This window comes from Parambassis ranga, chromosome 9 (assembly GCF_900634625.1).
Source record: "Parambassis ranga chromosome 9, fParRan2.1, whole genome shotgun sequence".
In the NCBI taxonomy this organism is placed as follows: domain Eukaryota; kingdom Metazoa; phylum Chordata; class Actinopteri; family Ambassidae; genus Parambassis; species Parambassis ranga.
This window is the reverse complement of record NC_041030.1, coordinates 21,047,420-21,072,405: the sequence shown is the minus strand read 5'-3', so window position 1 is coordinate 21,072,405 and position 24,986 is coordinate 21,047,420. Positions and strand designations below refer to the sequence as shown.

The window sequence follows — 24,986 nt, the reverse complement described above, 5'->3', positions numbered from 1 at the left end:
GCACTGTACTGTGGGCGCAGGTGTATTGTAGGAGCCATACATTGTGATGGTGTATTATTGAGTCTATCTGTTGGGGTGTGGTTGTCATGGTGATGGGAAAAGTTGGTGGTGGCAGCCACGGGCATTCACTCACCTGCACGGGGGTTAGGAGGAGAGAAGTAAGTGCTCCAATTTTATTCCTTGAATTTATTCTATTAACATTTGTTGTTTTACTTTTCACATCAACAGTATTTCCTGTTTTGATGGTAGTCAGTCTGAGATTAAAGTCAGAATTCTGAGATTTCTGAAGTCAGAATATTTTTTTTTCTGTCATGACATTTTTTTTTAGTGGCCCTAATCCTCTTCCGTAGAAAGGCGCATTCATTGGTTTATATTAATTATATCAATATTCACTGCTAGTATAATTAAATTATTGAATCGATTAAAAAACGTTTTCAGTACCTCATGGTTAAATTGCGCAGGTGCGAAGATTATCGACAAAGCTCGTCTATAAATGAAGAACGAACACTCAAGAGCCAAAACACAGAACAAAAAAAATGTTTTAACAGACTGCACCGGTTTCTTAGATTTTGTAGGTGTTTCTTTATAATATGTACAAGATTCTGTAGTGTCAGAGAAATATTTCAGGTTAATAAGAGGTCATGAGTTTAGCTTCTCCTCTTTTCTTCGCTCTTAACGCTTCCGAGTAACCCTCCTGTTGTTCGTCCTATCTTTGTCAGAGTCCGGTGAACTGTCTCTCTCTAAACTGGAGGGCTGCGTGTGGTGTCGTGTTTACGTTTGTCTCTCCTCCTGGCGGGCAGGTGACTGCGGGGATTTAATCCGGAGTCCGTGAATGAGCATCACGGGGAGGCGTCAGAGACACACACACACACGCCTGTCACGGATAACGGCGGCGGCGGCGGCGCTCGGTCCTCGTTCTCCGTCGGTTTGAAGGAGCTTTGCCGTCTTGAACGTCGCAGACATGAGCGGAAGAGTGGGAGACCTCAGTCCGAAGCAGGCTCAGGCTCTGGAGCAGGTACGTTCATCATCATCATCATCATCATCATACTAATAATAATAACAATAATAATAATTATTATTATAAAAACTTCACGGGGTATTCTGCCTTGCAATGTTAGGCAGCACATTATACGTTATAATCAGGCTACCTAGCTACAGTATTTGATTAAAAAAATATTTTTAGAAGCCAGAATATCTTGTTGTTTATTTTTGCTTTGTGATGACGTAACACCAATGTCCAAAGCACTGCTAATGTTTCATCATATAATAACGGTATGTATCTATATGTTCCGTGCTATCCTTTAATAAGCAGCTAATCCTGTCATCAGTCATGTCATCTGAGGCAGTGAATCACTTTTTTCTGTTTTGTTTGCAATGAAATGATTATCAAGGAATTATATAATAATTGAATAATCATTCAGTCTAAAATTTGAAGATTCGAATAAGAAAGATGCTAAAAAATAAACATCAGTCAACAAGTAAAACAAGTTTAGACTATCATTCACTGATGTGAATATGAACCAGAGTTTTCATGATCTGGCAACACAAAACCAGATTTTCACAGCAACTTATATCAACAATGTAAAGTCAGTCAGATTAGAACATGAAATCTTTTTACCTCCACATCCATGTTTGATGTTTTTCCACCACAGAAGCCAGTTCTGACAGAAATGCAGAGAATCTTTAGGAAGTTCAACAACATCGGTGTCACTGACTCACACACTCGCTCTCTAATCTTCACTTTCTATTTGTAAGAAGTAAAAACACATCTTTCCTTCTAATTAAAATATATATATCTAGGGAGGGAGATGGAAATGCTGCAGCGAGCAGTGGTGCAGGTTTGGACCAGCATTGTACTAATAAACCTGTGGCGGTAGTTTCGGTTTCCTGTTACAACATGACAGTGCTGCTGTCCCTGCCCTGTCCTTAGAGAAAAGGGTTCGGTGTGGGAAAACCTGACGAGTGTGCACAGAGCTCTAACCCCCCATCTAACACCTTTGGAATGAGTCTCAGGCTTTACGGCTCCAACATCTCACTGACACTGCTGCAGCTGAATGGGAGCAAATCCCTGCAGGCCGCTGCATTTTGATATGATGTTCAAATCCCAGTGTCCACATGCATGTACTATTTCTGTATTTGTGCACAAAAAGCATGTAAATGTATTAGTCACCAAGTCACAAGATCAGCCTGTAACGTTTTCCACCACCAGGATCAGCAGTGTAGAAGTCATATGTGTCTCTTCTTCTCTGCAGTTCAGAGCGAGGATACAAGATATTCTTCCTCAACTTCCTGCACAGCATGACCACTTCCTGTTACGATGGCTCAGGGGTGAGTTGAAATCGACAGGGCCCACTCTTTGTCAAATGTGTGGTTAATTTCACCTGCATACATCAGATGGTGTCATCGCACTCATGCAAACAAAAAAAGCAGAAGCTGCACTGGTTCATTTCATGACAGGACATATTGTGACACAGCTCAGAGCTGTTCTCAGATTCATTTTTCTGATTCCCAGAGTCTGATTTTCTTTGAGCAGGTTCAGGGTGAGTGCTCCAAAGGAGGAAACGGGAGGCAGCGACTAAAGGAGGCCTTGTTCTGATTAGTTATGGAGCAGAGGTCTAGCACTCTGTGTATCAGGCTAATCCAGAGCTAATCGCATTAAAGATGCACTACGATGGCAGCAGCCCGTCTGCTGCTGTGTTTCTGCTGCTCTCCTGGGTTCCTGGAGGTTCATGACACTGAGAAGTCGTTTCATAACAAGCACTCAAGCGGAGCATTGTTCTCCCTAATTAGACCTTAGTAAAGCAGTTGTGAAAGCCCGACTCCGGCTCGCAGAAAGCGGGGCAGCACAGGCCTGCACCCGTACAATGGAGGTCTGTCTGCTGCTCCTACATGTGTGCGGGGATGTAAAGGCCTCTGCCATTCACTGCAACACAAACAGCCAGAGCTGGCACACATGCAGCTCTAATGATTGACCCATATATTCATCTGGATCAAAGCACATGATGGTCAGACGGCCTGTAACACAGAGAACGTCCCCCTCACAGTCTGCTGGAGCCAGACAGGGAGGTGGCGCTGCAGGCCAGAAGGGCCGGGAGAGCGAGCAGTCAGGGGCAAAAAACATGCTGACACGGCTGAAACAGAGAATATTTCTGTTATCAAAGTTAAGTAGTAAAGAGGCCTGATGATGCAGAAGATCACTGCATCCATAAAAAAAGCACCAATAAGCCCTTTTATCTGTGACTGTATCAGCCTTTATCACAGCTCCAGATAACTGGTCTCTGCTCAGATGGACCTTATAGGGGAAAAAACACCACAGTGATGTTACATTTATTTATAATACCAGGGTGATTACTCAGTTCTGATTGGTCAGTTGTGGTATTCTGCACCCTGGGCACTGTTCTGGTCCCATCTGCTATAGAAGGTTGGTCAATTTCACTTTAAATCAACATATTGTGTAACATCTCATCTCACATATAACTCTATATAGCAGTGCTTTCAGAGATTGCAGCCACCATGACACACACACTCCCTCTCTCTCTCTCTCTCTCACACACACACACACAAAACAGGGACTAAGGAATCCCTGTCATCAGCGATGTCACCCCGTTCCATTTATGCAGAGCTGCTCAAAAGTTTGCACTATTTCTATATTTCTGCCTAAATATGATCCAAAACATCAGCTGATTTTCACACAAGTCCAGACAGAAATATTTTACTTTTGTAAAATGATCCATTACCTGTTTGTTTGTAAAATGACTTGTTGTCCTGCTGCACTTTGTCTTGAGCTCACAGACATTTTCTTGTTGAATTCACTATTTATTTTCTCGTTTTCATGAATAAATAAATGACAAAGTGTAATATTTCTGTCATTTGTCTAACTGGGCTCTCTTGTTCTACTTTATGGACTTGTGTGTGTAAATCAGCTGATGTTTTGGCATCATATTTATGCAGAAATATAGAAAATTAGTAGTAAAATAATAAAATAAAACGAGCTAAAGAATAGATGAGATGCAGTTACCCATTAAATAGATAACACGGATGACATGCAGCTGCTGAATTTAAAGAAGTGTGCCCTCATCACAGTGATCGGGGCCCTCTCTGTTCTGATACCATCCCTCACGCATCGGACGCACCGTGTGTTCCCGTCAGTTCCGGCTTTGTGTTTTTGTACGTTTGAGTCACTCGGTGCCCTCAAGGTCCCAGTTTAACGTGCCAGGATGGAGCATTAGCCGCAGTGTAATCCACTGCTGTTGTTGTAAGTCTCACTTCACAGCAGCTGCAGCACTGTTGTGTGTTTCCACAGACAGTCAGAGCTAATCACCTTACAAAGAGGTATTAGACGTGTCCACTCCGTTCCGCCTCACTAACACACTGATCGTGTCAGAGCAGGTGTGTTAGCGTTTCATAAAACACAGTTAATAGAAGACATAATAATAATAATAATAATAATATCATATCATTTCTATTTGAGTCCATTCTGTTTTGGAGCATTGTGAAACAATGGTAATCTTACTGGATTGAACGGCTCCGCTCCCTCTAAATAAAGCCGTCATGTGTGGCTGTTATTTCATGTGTTTCCTCTGTTAAGCAGATTTAGGTGTGAGGTCAGGCTCATGTCCAAAGGCTGCTCATGTAAAACCTTCACTAGCTGACCTGCAGATAAACTTTTATCACATAAAGGGGCCAAAGAGAACAGTAAGCTGGCTTTCTGTCTCATAATATGTAATTTCTTTTTTTCTTTTACTCTTCTGCAGCTAGAAACTTCAATGTCCAGAAGTCGGAGGCCATGCTGCGAAAGGTAACATCTTTGATAAAATGCCTGCATGTGTGAGATTACTGGGCTGCTTCGCCCCTCCTGCGGCTGCTTTGGTGGATGTATAGTAGAAGTGCACTTAGCTGTAAAGTCCATCAGTGCAGGAGTGGCTCCAGATTATAGAGGAGGAGCAGTGTGGTAATGGGTGACTGTGGGCAAACTGAGTCATCAGTGCAGCCTGAGGAGATAAGATATAGACGGAAGGGATTAAATAAGTACATAGGGCGACGGGCTGAGACTTACAGTTACAGCTAACTTATGCTTTGTATGGTGTGTTTATTGCTGAACACAATAAACAGATCGGATCCCTCCCTGCTGACGGGTCAGACGTCTGCTTGGCTGTAAAATATCATCACAACATGCTGACTGATGAACTTCACTTCTTCCTTTTTTTTCCAGCATCTGGAGTTTAGGAAACACATGAAAGTAGACACAATAATCACCGACTGGCGTCCACCAGAGGTAAGACCTAAGAAGCCATGATGAAATCTGCATGTGTGAAATAATAAATATAAACATCCTGAGCTGTCTTCTGGTACAAGAACTCCTGTAGCAGCTCTGATCTGAGAGACACTGAATGGACTGATCATAAAGCCCTGCGCTGGGCTCCTCTTACCTTCTGTATGAAGGGGTGGAGGCCTCGGGTCGCTCCTTCAGCCTCAGAGCGCTGCACCACAGTGCCAGCGATCCTGGTTGTCCTTCAGTGTGGGTCCCTCGCCAGCTTCCACGAAGAAAGGAGAGGACCAATGATCATTTTTTAACACAAATATGTTGAATTAGACATTACTAATGCTAAAGTACCTACCTTTGTAGAAAATACTCTGATTACATTGTGAGTCCTCTGTTCTCTTCTCTCCTCTCTGCCCTGAGATAACATGTACTTTATTATTATTCTATCCACACACTCAGGGATCAGTAACGTCTTATTTGATCTTATCTGACATTAAAAATGGCCGTCGCTTGCAGGTGATAGAGAAGTATCTGTCAGGAGGGATGTGTGGTTACGACCGTGAAGGCAGTCCCATCTGGTATGACGTGATCGGACCCGTGGACCCCAAAGGCCTCTTCCTGTCTGCCTCTAAGCAAGACTTCATCAAGTCTAAGATCAGAGACTGTGAGATGCTGCAGGGAGAATGTAACCGTCAGTCAGAGAGAGTAAGAGCTGAAATCCATCACATCAGTGCACATACTGGGCTCTTTATGCCTGGGATTGATACAGATTACACAAAACAAATCAAATAACAAAGATTAAATCTATGATATCTTACTGATTTCATCCAGCTGGGGCGGAACGTGGAGTCCATCACTATGGTCTATGATGTGGAAGGTCTTGGTATGAAACATTTATGGAAGCCTGCTATAGAAACATATGGAGAGGTACAGTTACACACACACACGGTGTGTACACACACACACACTGTTACAAAACAAACTCAACCTGTTTCTGCGTCACACCAGATCCTCCAAATGTTTGAAGACAACTACCCTGAGGGCCTGAAGAGACTGTTTGTCATTAAAGGTGACTGTTGTGTCCTCTGATTTCAAGGCCCTACACTTTTATATATTATCAATACAAATATTCATTTATTGATTTGTGTATTTGTCCTGCAGCACCTAAACTTTTTCCCGTGGCCTACAACCTCGTCAAGCACTTTCTGAGCGAGAACACGCGACAGAAGATCCTGGTCCTGGGGGGTGAGACACGACAGATCATCACACGACACGTCAGAGATAAATGTGCCAAATTCACCTGTGATCATGAACGGGTTTGTTTCACAGATAACTGGCAGGAAGCGTTACTGAAGTACATCGATGCAGAGGAGCTGCCGGTGATATACGGCGGCAAACTGACAGATCCTGACGGAGACCCATGCTGCAGGAGCAGGGTGAGTCCCTGAGGATGAAAAAAAAGATGGCTGACATGTTGGAAGAGACGAGTATCCATTCAGTGGCTTTTAACCTGTAATTACTGAATGAATTAACTGGCACATTGTGTTGTATTGGGTGAAACTGATGATGATTGGGCTGCTTCTCCTACAAAACAAAACAAAAATATATAAGGTGATGATGTAATTCTTAACAAAACATTAGACAGGACTGACAAATTGTCACTGTCATGTTTGAAAGTGAAGTAAAGTGATGATTTGAAACTTTTACGCTGGATACACGTCGGATTCCAACTACAGCTGATGTAGCACATAGAGCTGAGGAGTCAGAGCTTCCTGACTGCTGTCAGATTTGCTTCCCCTGCTCGAGGTTACAGCTTTGCTTAGTATGCACAGTGCTTTAGGTTCACATTTGACTGGCAAAGTAAGTCTGTTTTATGTGACGTCCTATGAAGAGGTGTTGGATTCTGTTCCGTCGAGGACGACGTGCAGACTGTTCTGGCCTGTTCTGTTTGCAGCAGCAGAGCTGCAGTCCTCCATCTTACAATCATCTTCTTACAAAAATGTTTCTCTGTTTGCTCGGTTGCACTAAAGAATAATTCAGACTCAGAGACCGAAACGATGCTTCATCCCAGAGCTGTCCCGCCTCGCTGTGTAGCCGCCGCCTCGCTGCAGGGGCAGAAGCAGCAGCTTCAGTAGTCCTGCAGCAGTTAGAGTGCAGCAACTGACGGCTGTTTGTCACTGTTTCTGTAGATAAAAAATTGGGCCCAGGACACATGAGGATCAGGAGACACTTTGGCTGCAGTCAACATTCAAGGAATTGAGGAATTGAATTGCTCAGCCTCACAGTGTTTTCTTCTTCTTCTTCTTCTTCGTCTCTGTAGTTAGCTAGCTGTGTGTCCTTGACGTACTGTATCGTTGTGGTTAGGAGTTCAGGCCTGCAGATTCACACGTGGTTCTGCTACAGTGTGTTCACACGCTGTTTGTCTTAAGATGTTCCTCGTGTGAAAAATACATATATACTGCATCTTTAAGGCTGTCTTTGTTTTGCAGCTACTAATTTAGGCTTTTAAGAAAGGATGGATGTCACTGAGTGGATAAAGTTATGATAGAAAACAAGAGCAGCAGACAGTTGGCTAAGCTACATCCAGAAAATATTATTAGAAATACTCATCATCACCTGTTTACATGCAGCCACATATTATCCTTCAATGTGGTGATACCACAGTCTGTCATGGTGTTTAAAGTAGCCGTGCTGCAGCAGATTTTATGACCAGTGTGATATTAGTGTGCACGTAGACTTCCGTGTTTTGCAGCATGCTTCACAAACACTACAGTAAGAGCTGAAAATGTCGAGCCTTATGCATCCTGTGGGGTCTCCCCTCACCTCTTCTTTGGTTCAGTTCTGCACAGTTTATGTAAAACGTGTGTAAGTTTTCATGTGTTACTGACTTGTTGTTTTAGCTTCTGCCTTTATTTATTTTCTGTACCTTCTTTCAGTTTCAGAGCACATTTGTGTAAGGTTTAAGTGAGTTTGACTTCCTCTGTGCTGAGTCTGAACCGAGTGCTCAGTCTGAATTTTATGTCATGATATGAGCAGATTTTACAGTATGACGTCTGTCTGTGAGCCTACTTATCACCTGCTGCACTGACTGACATTAGATAACACTCTGTCCTCTGCTGCCGTCAGGAAATCACTGCCCTCTGTTGGTGTGACCCTGTATTGCACTGAGAACATCAGAACTAGCCTGGTTTGATTTATGTGAATAAACAGGAAAGAGAACGCTCATGTTTTTTGTGACGTACTTCATGATTATGATATAAACTTACACAGTAAGTGAAGCTTTTTTCCCTCCAAATCAACACTAGTTTATATATACACACGGGCATTTGACACCTGAAGGGTTACTCTTTGTGTCTCCATTCCAGATAAACCACGTGGGACCAGTCCCCCCCTCCTACTATGTGCGGGACCATGTGAAGGTGGATTATGAGCAGTGCATGACCGTCACTCGAGGTTCCTCCCAACAGCTCGACTATGAGATCTTGTTCCCGGGCTGCGTCCTCAGGTCAGAATATTACTAACACAAACACTAAGTGGACTTTCACAGAGAACCATTAATAGATATATGTCTTATTTTAAAGAGGCATGACTTATCCGTCCCTTGCTGTAATACAGGTATTGAAATGATTCAGCTGTCAGGACATACACACGCAGGCATCCTTTCTACCAGATGTAAACAAATAAAAAAGAACTCATGCAGCAGTGCAGTTCCTTGATGAGTAATTGATTTCTTTTCCTCTTGGTGTGACAGTAAATTATTGTTGGGAAGAACCTCGACAAAAGGGGTTAGTTAAATTATAAATTCTTCTATGTGATAAAGAATGAATTCAAGTCGTTTGCAGACAGAGCTAAGCTCAGGAGCACACTTTATGGGCAGTGATCTGTTTTTGGGCGTACTGGCCCTTTAACAGCATTTCTATTGATTAAATGATATATTACATGTCTGAGGCTAAAATATGTCCCATGACAAACGTCATATCAACGTAAACTCTGTAAAGTGTTGCTGTGCGCTTTGAGGAACTTTTAGTGAACATCCATCAATTTCAAAGTGTATTCAGGCAGTTCGCTTTATCGCTCTTCTTTTTTACGTATGCTGTGAACTAGGACTAGTTCTTTTAGGTACCTACTCAACCCCCAAAGTTTCCTAGTGCCAGTGCAGGCGGTACAGATGCTCTGGAGCAGAGATGGCGGTAAAGATGCTATATAAATGTTATTAAATTGATCGTATGTGTGTGTTGTGTTCCGTTAGGTGGCAGTTTGCCACAGAGAGCGCAGACATCGGCTTCGGGGTGTTTTTAAAGGCTAAAAGAGGTGAACGGAAGAAGGCGGCTCAGATGGAGGAGATCGTGCCCAGCCAGCGATACAACTCCCACTTAGTGCCTGAGGACGGATCACTGACCTGTGAGCGCCCAGGAGTCTGTGAGTAGCCTGCTCTGATGTGTGTCACTGCAACATGAATCCAGCCGTCTGAACATCTGCTTCTGCCCGTCGCCCACAGATGTGCTGAGATTCGACAACACGTACAGCCTCTTCCAGGCCAAGCGCGTCAGTTTCAGCGTGGAGGTCCTGCTTCCTGCTCAGTTACAGTCCACACAGACCAATGAGAAGCCTCAGGAGGGCGAGGAGAGCAAGCAATAAAACTTATGTCATCACATGTTTAGTAAGCACAGCCTGGAACACTTGATCTAGGAATTATTGTGATGTCAACCACAAACAGGACAATCATCTAATCAATGTTTTATCTTTACTTTAGCAGACCATGTGGCCACACGTGACGTCTAAAGGAAGGATGTATTTTGATGGTAGCTGAGTGACATGACTTGATGTCTTTTGTTTAAGATTTAAGGTGTGTTACCATCTTTCTTCTTCATGCCTCCATGTTGAGGACCAGCTCTGTGGAAGGATTCATTCTTTTGTTGGTTGTTCCAAAAAGTTTCTATTGTAATTTATTACATGACATAAATCGGTATGAATGCTGAAGTATTATAAACTACTATAAGTGGTTTTCAGACATTTGCATTAATATAAACTATGCAGTATTACTCGTGTCATCTGCTGTGGAGACGTCATTAATCTCACCGGACACTAACTGAATGTAGCAATTTACAACTGAAAAGAAATAAAATCAATTGTGACTGAATGTTTTATCCATTGTAACATGATTTAAACCATGTGGTTATTAACATCTCTTCCTTTTTAAAGTGTCAGATGATGCAGCCTGGTCTAGTTTTACCCCGTTCACACTGGGGAAAAAAATGTGGCTTAAGCAGGATTCGGCTGCATCCAGATCAATCCAGATGTGTTTTTTTCTGAGTGTGAACACCTCGAATCCGGCTGTATCCAGTTTGATTTCAATCCGGCTAGATCCACCCACGAGAGGTGGATCTAGCCGGATTGGTTCAAATGTGGCTCAGGTGTGAACGCAAATGTGGCGAGCTAGCGACATGCTACTTCCGGTTCACGGGGCGTGACACGGGACAAAAAACCGCATGACGCACACGCGGTCCTACCGTGGCGTGAACGGACTCTGTATATTACGAAGCGCCACCTAATGGTTTGGAGGACAGCAAACTTGCTGGATGAAGCCGGATTGAGTGCGGACACAAGTGTGTGCTAGCCAGATTTGAAAATAGGTCTGAACGCATCCAGCTTAAAGGCTGTCTGGGCTCAATCCTACTCTAGCTGGAATGACTTTCTCCAGTGTGAACGGGGCCTTTGTTCCTTCTAAACAGTGGGAAATGTGAGGTGGAGGAGAAGCAAATAACTCACAGTCAAACAGGGGGGGTGGTAGTATGATGCTGCGGGGGGGGGGGGGGGGGGGGGGGGGGGGGGGGGGAGCTCCGGTGTGTCTGGACCAGGGAGGCTTCTCACTGTGGAGGGAATCATAAAATAAGACTTCCTGAATGTTCTGAGAGAAAACCCTGAGGCAGTCTGCAGCAAAACTGGGCGTTGGTGTTGGTTTACTCTTCCAACAGGACGACGGCCTGAAGCACACGTCTCTTCAAGTGATGAACTACTTCCAGGAGACAAAGTGAAGGTTACTGACCGACCTGCACTTAAATCTGAAGTGTACTAAAGACCAGGGTCCATGAGATCAAATCTAGAGGAGATTGAGAGATTCACCAAAGAAGAATGGGCTGGAATTAAACATAAAAGGACACACAGCTGATGACTAGCATCAGGCTGGGTCATCATTTTGACCTTTTCCTCTCTGTGTATCTCTTTGGGAGCAGATGTTTGGGCGTCAGTGTTTTGGCTTCACCTCCTCCCTATAGCGACCAGAATCACAACAAACTTCAGACAAACTTCCCTGAAAAATTAACAATTCTAAGACCAGACACTGAGCTACGAGTATATCAACATCTTAACTGTAACTGGGCTTTAAAATGACTCTTCAAGTTTATGTAAAGTTGGAAAAATCCAAAAAATAACAAAGTTATAAGCCCAGTTATTCTCTGCAGAGGTGTTTCTTGGTGTGCAGCCTGGCAGTCCATTCCTCTAGTGACGGTCCTCTCTTGACTCTTCAGGTCCAGACCTGGTTCAATCCTTCACTAGTGTCTCGGCAGCTGTTATCGGCTCTCCAGACTCATCTCTCACTGGTCATGTGTGCAGATCAGGTGAGGCAGGAAAAGCTGAGGAGGAAAAGCAGGAAGTGAACAGGTCAACCCTCACATGCACCGCACTGACCAGGACCCACTGCCTTGATTTATAAATATTTTATGTACAAAATATTGTTACAAGTAGAATCAACATATGTCACAGAGTAATGATACTTACTTTACATACATTTGATCAGTCCTCATATTTCACAGTACGTACATGAAAAAAAAAATCACCATTCTAGTTGACTTGTGTACAATAAATACATGCTTTGCTCGTAGGCTTTAATTTGTACAAACTTACAGATTGACACAGAGTGCAAGAGTTCAGCCGTCACTGCAGACGTGGCGGTGTTCTAACACCTCACTTTACACACACGCAAAAAAGTGTACAAAGTGAGACCACAGACGGCTCCTTGAACGTGGCCCGCTGAACACTTGCGTTCCTTGGCACGAAGTAAACAGACAGAAAGTGTGGATGGAGTCCAGCTGTCCTTCAGTCAAACCGGCCTGTGAGTGTCATTTATCAGTCACAGCTCGACTGTGCATGCACGACAAGGCTGCAGAGTTTGTTCTTTATCTGATGATGTAAAGAGATCCCTCTCTAAAAAAAAACTCAGCAGTCGGTCTACATGTCTGCACAGTCACAGTTCCACACTTAAAAAAAACAAACAGACAAGCAACATTCAAAACTTCACACAGGTTAAACCCCAGTTAACTTCAGAAGTCCCTCTGTAGTCCCACAGAGGACGGTGAGCTTAGCTTTGTTAGCTTGACGGCTCTTTTTAAGGCTAATTCATAGAAGAACTCGCTACAAAAATCACATCCTGGCGTCTTCTCAAGGTTTTATATGTTCAGGCTGGATAAAACCAGTCTGCATGTCACTCGTAGGTTTCTGAGCAGCTGTTATGGGCCTGTGTGGGAGGCTCCGCCCACTTCTGGTTTAACCCATATATGGACAAAGAGGCTCAGCTCAGTTACGTATAGTTAATAATAAGCTCTCCCATACAGTCGCTATAAACAGTAAAATTATCAATAAACCTATTTATTCTGTAAAGTTAGTGATTTTAACATGTCAAAGGGGATTGACTCAATTTTCCTCAAGTGGCCACCAGAGGAACTGCAGTTGTTTTTTTTTTTGTTTTTTTTGGCACATTTGTATTATCTCTATTTAGTCACTGCTTTGACAACCCATATAGATGCCACTGTGACACACTTCTTCTTGGTTGAAAGCTCCAGAATATCCATACTCAGCACTCATGATCACATGACAGAAGGAGGGGATCAGACTTGTTGAGGTCAGCTTGTCGCTGATCAGTTTTTCTGGTCTTTCTGAGCTGTTTGTACATTTCTGCGTAATAAAATAAAACTGTTGTGGGTTGCACTTCGTAGTATTGAATGAAAAATGAACTCATGCTGGTAAATTGTTGTTTGCTACTAAATCTTCAGACTGTAGATGTAGATCAGTCTTCTTTGGTTACCTCCTCAGATGTGTGTTAATGACATTTGTAAGAAGTTAAAAGGCCTCACAACATATCTCAGTTCTGACCATTCATGTCGTCATTCCACCAGATGTTTGTCTTCTTTGCCAGTAGACCCACATCTATTCATTCCTGTGTCATTCTATGGGCAGATTATGTCAGATTACAGCCAGATTTAATTGGTAACAGACCAAAATAATCACTAAATAAAATTATATGATCACAGGGATCTCAGAAATGTCAAGGATTTGTGTTTACTGAGGTTAAAGATGTTCAGAATCTGTGACCTCATCCTGAGTCAGCAGCTCTGTCTTCATCTGCCCTCCTCCACGGGACGAGTTTCAGATTTCAGCTTCACAAACTCCTTGGCGACCTCGTCGGCAGGCCGCTGGGACAGGATGCGCATCACCGTCATGCCCGTCTCGTCTGTGTGAATGCGCGGCCCGAGAGGACACCAGCACACACAGCTCTTCCTGTCGGCCACGTCACGCAGCTGAACCACGGCCATGCCGACCACCCGGTCCGCCCGGCCGAAGCAGTAGTCCTTCACTGTCACCTGCAGCTCGTAGCAGTCAGGCGACTCCTTTCCCAGGATGCTAAACAGCAGAGAAGAAGATTAATGATGAACACAACTGCCGCATGTTTCGTTTGTAGGAGCTTTTAACCCACAACTGGAGGTCTCGTTGAACTTCGCGGTCCAGCTGTTATTCTTGGATTTGGTGGTGAACTTGCGCTTCTTGTCGGTCAGGAAGGGCCCAACCATGGAGACGTCAACGAAAGGCCTGAACATCCCGGACGTCTGCCACTTCATGTCGTTCACCGCGATGACTGCAGGGGAGAAAATAGGGATTATTGTTACACGCTCTATTTGTATTTTCTTTAGCCGGCAGGTTTTTCAGAGGCTTCACACTCGGGCGCCTCACCTCTGACGTTGACCTTACGCTCTTTGCCGAGCTCATGTCGATCTGCAGCATAGCCTCTCCCGATCGGCTTCTCTACCCCTGAACCTGTATAACACAGCAGCACATTGATTAACATCTTTCTTATCTTTGATGTTTTTCTGCTTTTGGCCAAACTGTGGAAGCTAATGAAGATACCTTTACGTGTATTCTCTACAGAAATGTGGCAGACTTACCCCTGTCAGGTCGGATCTTCTCATTGCCAGTGATCCTGATGCCCATCCCATTGTGCACTGAGAGGACAGCAAAGAAAGGAAATGAAGCGTTTAGTCTGTATAACCACACAACCCAACACACACTGCACAGTGTGTGTGATCACCTTGGGAGTGTGTGTTGTGGTGACAAAGGTCTTGATGAGAGCATCGGTGCTCTGGGAGTAGAGGGAGAGGGCGTATCGCAGGGACGCCAGTTCAGGACTCTTCTCGACAAACGCCTTCTTCAGCCCGTTTCCTCCAGCGTGGAAGTATTGCTGAATGAGAAGAGAACAGAATGAAAACTATATGCTGCCACCCACCCACTGACAGAGCAGACGAGGAGGAGCTCAACCATTTTTACCTTGATGGTCTCCAGTCCTGCGTCGATAATTATACACTGTTTGGGCGTCAGTGTTTTGGCTTCACCTCCTCCCTATAGCGACCAGAATCACAACAAACTTCAGACAAACTTCCCTGAAAATTAACAATTCTAAGGCCAGACACTGAGCTTCAACTATATCAACATCTTAACTGTAACTGGGCTTTAAAATGACTCTTAAAGTTTATGTATAGTTGGAAAAATCTAAAAATAAAGTCAAAGTTATAAGCGCAGTTATTCTCTACAGAAGTGTTTCTTGGTCTGCAGTCTGGCAGTCCATTCCTCTAGTGACGGTCTTCTCTGACTCTTCAGGTCCAGACCTGGTTCAATCCTTCACTGGTGTCTCTGCAGCTGTTCTCGGCTCTTCAGACTCATCTCTCACTAGTTTTCTTTCCACAACCTTCCACATGTTTCTCTTCCTGTCTCTGCCAGTCTGGTTCTGTTGGACTCTCTTTACTCTCACAGCAGCCCTTTAGACTTGAGGCTCTTTGATAAACTTGTAGATCTTCTCCTGCTTTGACATTAACAATCATTTTTCTCATATCTGAACTTATTTCTTTTACTTTTCTCATGTTTTCACAAGTGTTTCATTAAAACATGTTACTTTTTATGATGTGTGTGTGCTGCAAGATACCAATCCTCACTTTTATGTGCAGACCAAATGATAACAGGGTCCCTCGGTTACAGTTATAGCCTACATCGTTGCATTGATAACAGTGATTAGAACTGTGGCTAAACAAAGAGGACAGTCCATAAGATGGTAGTTTCTGGCTGTAATCACCACTGTGTGTATGTTACCTTGAGATTAGAGAGTCCTTTAGCTGCTGTGAGGATCTGGGCTCCCTGCAGAGGAGAAAGGAGGAAGTTAAACTGCAGTAATTCAACATGATTACACTTAATCCACCCAGAGGAGGTAAAACCTGGAAGAAAAACCCGTTCTGCTGTCTGGCAGATGTGAAACACACCTGTAGGTGGCAGCATGCAGAGCTGGGACACGACTGTACATACACTGTACTGACTGCATATAAATATATCTGTTCCACAGTGTGGGTCTGTTGCCAGCTACACAATAAATAAACACAAATCACTGTCCAGCACAGGTTGGCTGTGACAGAACAGGAGGCATTGTGGGTAATGTAAGAACCACCATTATGGATGGTTGTTTATGGTCAGAGTTAGGGTTAGCGTGGAGGTGAGGTGTGTACAGTGTGTTGTGGTGTTTACCAGGCTGTCGTTGCTCTGCGGCAGGACGATCGTCTTCTCCAGGCTGCTCAGGACGATCTTCCACAGATCCTTCAGGATCCTCTTCAGCACCGTCTTTCACAAACATCAGCGAAGATGCTGAGGCTGGATCACAAGAAGAAGAGGGTAAATGTGGGTTGACAAGAATGTAATAGTGCTCACTCACAGAGAATGTTTCATAAATGTGTTTAAATGGAAACAGATCATATATTCTCTTTGAGCCCTCATAAATCAAAACAAATTTCAAAAACTTTTAAAAACAAATACATGTTCTGTACTCTGTAAACCTGCACTCTGCACACTTTAGCTCTGTAAAATGACTTTATTTCCACGTCTGCCACATCCTGAGCCAGTGTGTGTGGGCTCATTGTTCACTGCTATGAAAGTCCTGCACCTCTGTGGAAACGGCACAGTCATGGCTATAAGTAGAGAGAATGCAACTTAAGACCGAGAAAGTTGACCACAGGTGTGACTGCATGACAAAATCCGAGCTCCACATGCTCAGATATTTAATGGTTTGCATTTTTTACAGCCTCTACAAATCAATGTTTTACTCTCTGTCTGAACATCATATGTAGAAAACTTTAGATCAGCAAAAAAAAAATGTTTTGCCTTGCAGAGTCTTATACCCACCAGCGCTGGGTCAACTTAGCATAATACCATGGACCAAAGCTACACCAAGTACAGTCTCATTCCCTTCATGAAATCAGCGGCGCTGTGTGATCCTCTCCTGTGACAGCTCTGATGTAATCTGCCTGTAATCTGCAGGACTACGTGGGTGTCGTGCTTCCACTCACTTCCCATCCAGGAACTCCATGAGGGGCCTCAGCATGGCGTCAGCGTCTGCCTCTGCAGTGTTGCGGTTGGGGGGTCCTTTTATCTGGTAAAGGATGTCAGCCATCTGCCGCATGCAGCCATTGATACGAGTCTGGAAACTGTGAGGAAAAGGAGGAAGAGGAGGAGGAGGAGAACTTAAACACAAACACTCCTGACTCTGAGAAGCAGTTTCAGTTTCAGACAGGTAGGATAAGGTTTGAAGTACAGCTGGATACCTGTGTGTGTGTGTGTGTGTGTGTGTGCGTGTCTTACCTCTTGGCAAACATGGTGCTGAAGTTGTCCAAGACGGGTACTGAGTTCACCTGCAGCTCATTGCGGATGTCAGCCGCTTCTGTATCCAGCTGCAACACACACAGAGAGGAGCAGGAGGAGAGCGGTGATAACAGGTTATTCTCAGCCTTTACAGTCACTGACAGCCAGCACTCGACTGCAAAAACCCACAATGTCATTCTTCAAAAAAACATCTCAGCAGCACTGCATCCTGTTACTTTGAAGCCAGACGGAGTTATTTGACTTTTTTCTAACTTCTGGGGTTCCTTCTTTTTTAAGCAAAAAACAAGCTATTTATACGAGCATATAAAAACTGTGATTTATATAAAACATATTAACACACTGTCAGATACGCGTCATGTCATTTATCGTGATTATTTCGGTGGCAGGAAACTCTGAAAACAGCTGAAAACAGAAGCAACTGTGCAGAGTACACAGCAGTAAGTAGGAGGAAGGGTTAACACAACTCACTCTGTAAAGCCCCTGAGTTCAGAACTCATATAAAGAGGACACACTAGGTATCATTAGTGTTTGTGTATTAGTATGGTGTCCAATTAAAAGAATAATTATACACCTAAAAAATATATATATATAAATCCAGAGGCTCATTGACTTGATAATAAGGTCAGAGGTCACAGTCCACTTTCTCTGCACTATGCAAAAGTAATGAGTTGTCTCTAATAATAACAATAATTAATTAAGGAAAGCAGACTGGCTGTAGTTAAGAGGCCAAACTGTGACAGTGTGTAACACCAAGGTTCTGAGACACTTTGACAGCATATGAGTCAGTGATATACACACAGTGACTTGCAGTATGGCCATGCTTTATGTGTGTGTGTGTGAGACGCAGCTGGGTGATGGAAGGTAAACAGGAAATAAATGCTGACTAATATGCAAATTTAAAAAGTTGTCTGAAAAGAGCTTTTCATGCCGTGATGATTGTGTCATTTCCTCAAGCAGAAAATATATAGAACATACACCAAAAGCTGGCAGGAGCATGTCACGTCTTCTTTTCTCTTAATGCTTCCTTTGAGTTTACTTGATATCTGAAGAGCGCTATACTGAGAACATAATAACATATAATAACCCTGATGGATGATGTTTAAAGCTGTTAGCAGCTGGAGGAGGAGGTTTAAAATTAGTTTATATATCTTAATAACTTCTAACACTGAGGAAACTTCTTCTGAAAGCGTCAATCAGCCCACTGGGTGATGGTTAACCCTCTGCAGCCTCTGTTTCTCATCTCCACTGGGTCTCACAGGGGTCCATTTCTTTTTAATTCCCTTCAGGACCTGAGGATTGGATTGTTTGCAACAAGGCCCCTGAAGCAAAACGCACAGCAGGCACACCTCTCTTCTAATAGAGAGGGAAGCCAGACTATAGAAGAGGGTAGGTGTGTTTGGTGTGTTGGAAGTGGGTTAATGCCACAAAATACATTTTTTTATAAACAAGTTAATATTAGTAATAGTCTTCTTTTATGTTTTAATTTATAGCTGAGGAACCAAAAGTGTTCAAAGGTTAAAAACCTTCATGTCATACCACTTTGTACCACTAGATGGTCTAGTGAGCTAATGTTTAGCTTCTCATACAGTGTTCCTAGTTTTGTAGATGGGTTTTGTTCACACACATCACGATTTGGAACAGCAACATCTTTCAGAATCTGTTCATTGGTCCTTTAAGGCTGATTAGATTAGCAATCAACTAGCAAAATGAAGCTCATCATTCTCCGGGCCCCTCATTGGACAAACTGAGCCTGAACAGACTGCTAACAGACCTTTGGTACACCTGTTAAAACACAGCCTGGAGCTCATCAGTATGCTGGTCCTCACGTGTTGCACCAGTCAAGTGGCTAGATGATGACAAGATAAGGCATCTCGAAGAGTGTTTGTAGTGAGAGTGCCATCGATATCTGTGGTAGTATTAGCCAGAAGACACTGGGCAAACTGCCATACCAGCTAATTGGAGTAAAGCAGGGCTGTGACTTTGTGACAGTGTTTTAGGTTCTTGCATTTTAATTGAGAAATGTTGCAGTGGAAGGTTGGACTGTACACAGAACTGATCCTGGTCTGAATCCAGGAATGAACCATCCAGCTGTGTTTATGTGAGCTGCACAGTAAAACATCTTTATAGGTTTTTGAAGGTGATCCTGCACAGAGTGTGAGCTGTCCTTGAAAAATACAAGACGCCAATCATTCGTATTAGACGGCACTCTGATGCTGTCATGGACACTACAGTCAGTGATTACATTTAAAGCATTTAAAACTACAGTGCAGACCTGCAGGCTCCCCCTCCAGGCGGTGGCAGGAACTAAACAAAATTTGTAAGCAACAGACTAAGAGAGAAAAGAGGGGCGCTGTGAACTGGATCAGATCACTGAACCTCAGAATGACACTGCGGAACAGTACTTTTGAGCTTCACACACTAACTACACTCACACTCTCACACACTCTCAAATAAGAAGTGTCTTTCACAGGTAAAAAGTGTCGACTCTTATCTGTCTCTACAGCACGACTGTACCTCTTTGTGGCAGCAGTGGCTTCAGTCTTCACAGACAGGAAAGGCAAAAAAAAGACACAAAAGTAAACAACAATCACACAATGAAGCTCAGATGTTGGTGATGAACACAAAAAGGGAAAGTACACAGACAGGTGAGAGGAGGATGATACTGTCTGGGAGCATGGGGAACACCAAGGTTAATCACCCCTGGGAAGACTCTACACCTCTACTAATCTGCTAACTACTGGCTAATACATAGTTGGATTAAAGGTTGACAAAGGAAACAATAATGATGAATAATGGACAAACAGACCTTGTTACTTCCTCCTTCGTCTGGTAAGAACAGAGAAGATAAAGCATTAGGCACGTGTGTTTTTGACCTCTGGCAGCAGAATGCAAGTAACGCACTAACTGGCATCAAACAAACTACATAAATAACTCGATTAATTAATGCCTCGTTGTCACTGAGCTGTTTTGGCAAACTGAAAAGGATTCTGGGAAAAATCTGAATCAACACAAGCAGCAGATGGAGATGTTCACAGCTTCTGTGGGCCACATATTCATCCACAGTGTGTCTCTAACACACACACAGACACACACAACAGAAACTAGACTAGGAACTAGGAACTGAATTATGTGCAAACAGCTAATAAATGCATTATTAAGTTGTGTTGTGTTAACTGAGCGAAGATGAAGGTGGCTGAACTTTATGCAAATGAGCTATGATGCGTTTTGGTTGTAAAACACTGACGACCAATCGGAGTATAGACGTTCTTGGCTTTGTGTGGATCTCAGGGTGTGCCCAGCCGTCACTGGGCACCCGGCGGTATATGATCCTACTCTTCATCGCCACAAAAAGCCTCTGGCCTGGTACGAGCTGTCATGGGTTGTTGGTTGGGTTGATCAAAAGTGTGAGAATATTTACGGTAAATTGTTTGTGGAGGGGAACCACGCGGCACAACTTGCTGTTGAAGCACCAGCTACAAGCAAACTTTTAGCAGCTTTACTTTATGAGCGATTTTACAGCTTTTAGTGGCTCTTGCTGTGAACGCACACTCAGTCTGAACTGAAACATCGGACTGGAACCCAAAGCCAGATCTACCCGAGGGCCAGAGCATGAAGTCAAAAAGTCAAAACCAGCAGGTAGCAGCTACACCAGCGACCGGAGAGCTCACACCAGGAGCACAGGGCTTTAATGGCTTAAGTTTCACATGCAAAGATATTCTGAATGCACACTACAGGACCACTGATCAGATTTCAAGCTGCTTCCTTCACTGGTCGATTACAGCATTTCTAGAGTTAGCAGATTAACCTTTCAAACACCCACCTCTTTGCTCTTAGCTTCCTCCTTTAAGCAACGATAAGAAAGAACATATTTAATATTGAAAAAACAACAGATGAGAATAATAATGAAAATACTGGACAGGACAGAAAGTGGGGGAAAGTCTTCACAAACCAACCTGCTTCTCTTGTCTTTCTTTTCAGCCTGCAAGGACACACATGGTGAGTGAGCTACATACAGGTACACACACACACACACACACACACACACTGGCAGTGTACAAGACAGATTGGTGTAGCACTTTCATTAGGTTCCCCCTTGCTAACCTCCAGCTCCTCCACACAGTGACCCTCATGTTAATGAGGCTGACTGTTGCTCACAGGTGAAGCCCTCACAGGAGTGTTTTCTGACTTCATCAGCTTGTGTTTGTGTTAGTGGAGTTAAACACAGCCTCTGTATTTGGAGGGTTTTCTGTGACTGTATCACCCAGCAGCACAAACAGGATAAACATGATCATTATGGAATTAGGATCGTCAACACCAGCCGACCCCTCACAGACTCTTAAAGGTCTTTAAGAGTCTCTGGTCCTAATTAAATAATCCCTTTGTGCTCGCTGGGATAATGTGAGCTGCAGTCTCTCTGGCCTCTGTGACTCACACTCTGATGCCACATGTGAAGCCTGAGAAGCATCTTACTGACGCCTGAGAGTCGAAACATTGGCCTCATGTTGACAGAGGTGAGGGGGAAATATATCCATAGCTACAGAGCTGCCTTCACTGCAGACTGGAGGTTCATTTCAGAAGCAGTGACATGACACCGACTCAGAGGATTTCTTTATTTGAACAGCCAGCGGTCCTCACAGTGAGCTGCTTGTCATTATAACCATAACAGCCATCCTGAGGGACACGAGGTCCTGCTATCCAGAAACCAGCTCAAAGGTTTGCAGCACATTTCTCACCTAAAGCCACAGAACACTGATGCTTCAGACATGTTGTAGTTTGCACAGCTGCATTAACCGCCTGCTGACATGCTGAGGAGCTTCTTTGGCTGGATTTAGTCAACAAACGTTCAAAAAAACACACTTTCCCTCATGTTTGGGTCAGCGGGGCGATCAGCACTTCCTCTGCACCTCATTCACAAAAACCTTCATTTATCACTGATCACAATAGATTATAATGCACCACTGATTACAGTGAGTAAATCAGACTAGGGCAAACTAAATCATGCATTAATGCATTATATTTGTTTGTATCACTTTGTTATTTTTGTTCAGCAACACTTTGCAAAGCTGCACGACCAAACTGAAAAAAAAACTGATGTGGAGCTGCTGATGGAGGGACTATTCTCTGCCGCATACCAACCAGGAGCAGCCTATTTTACTTCCACACGCTATTTAAAAGTCAGGTTTAAGTAGAAGCATCACAACTATTTACAGACACACACACAGGCACACACACTCAGAATGCTTAAAGTGGTTTGCATGAACACACCTTTTCCTTCTCGGACTCAGACTAGAAAGAAGAAAAACAATTAAAAGAAAAAAAACGACATGACATAAACGTTCATTAGCGTTAAAAGCATCCACTGTGTCCTGTGCTTATTTTTAAAGCTCACCTTTTCCTTGTCGAGCTTCTGAACAGAAGAAAGAAAAAACAAAGGATATGTAAAAAGACAGAAATAAAGTGAACGTGCACACACACACCTGCTCAATGACACACACACACACACAGGGAGTTATGGAATTCCATTCCTGCTCCCTTAAATCAAGGCTAAGGACCTGTGTTGTTGTTCTAGTTTTATTATAACAGTGACAGAAGCAGGTTTAGACAAAGGTTTCCTGTGTTTCCACCAGATGCTTCAATATGTCGTATTTCTGCATTTTCTCTTCACTGACAGTTTAAATGATCTCCACCAGATTTTAATCTTCTCAGATTAACAGCAGGAGTCGTGCAGCACTCAGCATTCCACTGAAGCGTCGTTTTAGTGCTGCTAGACACTCCTCTACTCGCTTTTCACAGAACATGCTGAACTGTTTCCTGCAGTAAGCAGAGCTGAAGGAGCGTCTACAGTGCAAACGATCGAGTTAACACCACCTCTAAACCTTCAGTTCAGACAGAGAGGGGTGCACGTCTGAGATGTTTCAGTCCACAAACAAGTCAGATTCAACTAGATCCAAGAGTTTAAACTTGAGCCAACTTCAGCAGAACTGATGAAGCCACAGATCTCAAACCTCACCTCATTCTGTAAAGGTTTTGGGTGGTGTGTGTGTGTGTGGTGTGTGTGTGTCAGCTGATCCATTATAAGGCTAGGACGCGAGTTACTAGCGAAGTTTAACCCTGACAGAACCCCCATGTTGATAGGTTGTTGAGTTTTGATAGGTTGTCTTCATTGTCACACTCAAAACAAGCAACAGATTCTCACAGCCATCCTGTCACATGTTGGACTCATGGTCAGTGTGAGTTCTGGACAAAGACCCTGACCATGTGTCTGTATGTGACACAGAGGGAGGAAGATCGCCCCCTACTGAGAGTATAGAAAACAACCACAGTTAAGTCTAAGCTCACAAACACAGCACAACACAAACAACACAAACAATCAGGTCCGCACACTCCAGACCTGATCCTGACTACCAACCTTTGTCTCCTTCTCTTTGTTGTCCACCTTAAAAGTGGGAGGAGCAGGACAGAATTATCAATACAGCACACACACTTAAATCTTACGACTGCCTCTAATGTCCCAGGAACCAGAGGACAGAACACACCACAACACCGCATGTGATTCCAGACATCATCCCCTCCTTAAAGAAGCTTTCCACTTCTTTGCTACAACTCCTTTAACATCTGTCAATATAACCCTAACCTTCAGCCATTAGGCTGCTCAGCCGCACTGAGCGGTTAATGGCTGCGACTCAGTCAGCTGACCAATCAAAGCCATCTCATTTAGCACAGCTAAACACAGCATTTATATACACACTCAATTCCATCATCTGGCCGCCCCGCTGTCTCCTATAGAAGCACTCAGCCAACGGAGGAAGTCTGCGCTGTTCAGCAGTAAATGTGTAACAGCTTCCCCAGCTGCCAAAGGCTTTACTGATAATATCACATGTCATGTGGTCCCGAACCGTCCCCAGAATAATGTCTCATTATGACTGATGGGGACAGACACAATTTTCTGTTTTTGTTTGTTTTGTCTCCTCACTTCTGCAGCCATTCAAGGACAACGCAGACAGTCAACATATCTAATGATATGCATGATGAATGACCAAACCAACCTCCAGAGACAGTCAGTGTTTCAGGTTACACACATCAGAAATCATCTTTCTCACTGATCTTTAAATGAACATGATACAGATGTTCCCTCTTACCTCAGATCCCTCTGAGTCTGAGCAGCCGGACTGGTGGAGGTGAAGTGAAACAAAAAAAAAACATACATTTTAAGGTTGAAGGTGTCATAAAACCTGTAAAATCTGTTGTTTTGTTTACTCTCTACACATGTTGTTCCTGCACTGAGAAACCAAACAGGCTTTATATTCTACTGATAACACAAGCACATGCCACAGAGAGCTAAGTTACAGCCAGGATGCCGCTGTCCCATAACCCTCCCTATGTAAGTCAGTCTTTAGTTAGCTCATCACACTGGCTTGTTTACATAGTGGGCATCATTTTGGACTACATACATTGTTCCCATACCATAAGCTGAAGTGAGCTAGTGAGGATAAAACTGTGGATTTTTTCCCATAAAGATTTAAAATGAATGTATTCAAGATCTTACGTGTGAAACCTTCAAGAAAATGATACTGAAATAACAAAATGTCTGCAGCAGCAGAGCTTAGCCAGCCTGCCTCACCTTGGTCTCCACTGACTGGAAGCAGAGCAAAAGAAACCCCAAACAGAAGCAGTTATTTCAAAAGACAGACACAGAATTACTGAAGTAAAACCCACTTCTTTACTGGCGGCATTTTTCTGATGCATTCTACCCACCATG

General features: G+C 43.5%; 1 protein-coding gene and 1 pseudogene across 4 annotated transcripts; one reads left to right on the top strand and one right to left on the bottom strand.

Moving 5' to 3' along the window:
* Positions 1-722: 722 nt before the first annotated feature.
* sec14l8 (SEC14-like lipid binding 8) lies at positions 723-10,339 on the top strand. Of its 4 annotated transcripts, XM_028413625.1 has the most exons (13): positions 723-1,015; positions 2,253-2,328; positions 4,755-4,798; positions 5,213-5,275; positions 5,780-5,968; positions 6,095-6,190; positions 6,272-6,332; positions 6,425-6,508; positions 6,593-6,699; positions 8,629-8,768; positions 9,513-9,682; positions 9,762-9,923; positions 10,017-10,339. In XM_028413625.1, exons 1-12 carry the CDS (start codon positions 962-964, stop codon positions 9,899-9,901), a joined length of 1,224 nt encoding a protein of 407 aa, XP_028269426.1. In that variant the 5' UTR covers positions 723-961; the 3' UTR covers positions 9,902-9,923; positions 10,017-10,339. The 4 variants fall into 4 exon arrangements, with proteins under 4 accessions (XP_028269426.1, XP_028269427.1, XP_028269425.1 ...); XM_028413626.1 differs by having other exon boundaries at positions 2,258-2,328; positions 9,762-10,339; XM_028413624.1 differs by having other exon boundaries at positions 9,762-10,339.
* Positions 10,340-12,062: 1,723 nt separating this feature from the next.
* LOC114440912 (protein unc-13 homolog B-like) overlaps positions 12,063-24,986 on the bottom strand; it is a 114,368-nt pseudogene continuing 101,444 nt past the window's right edge.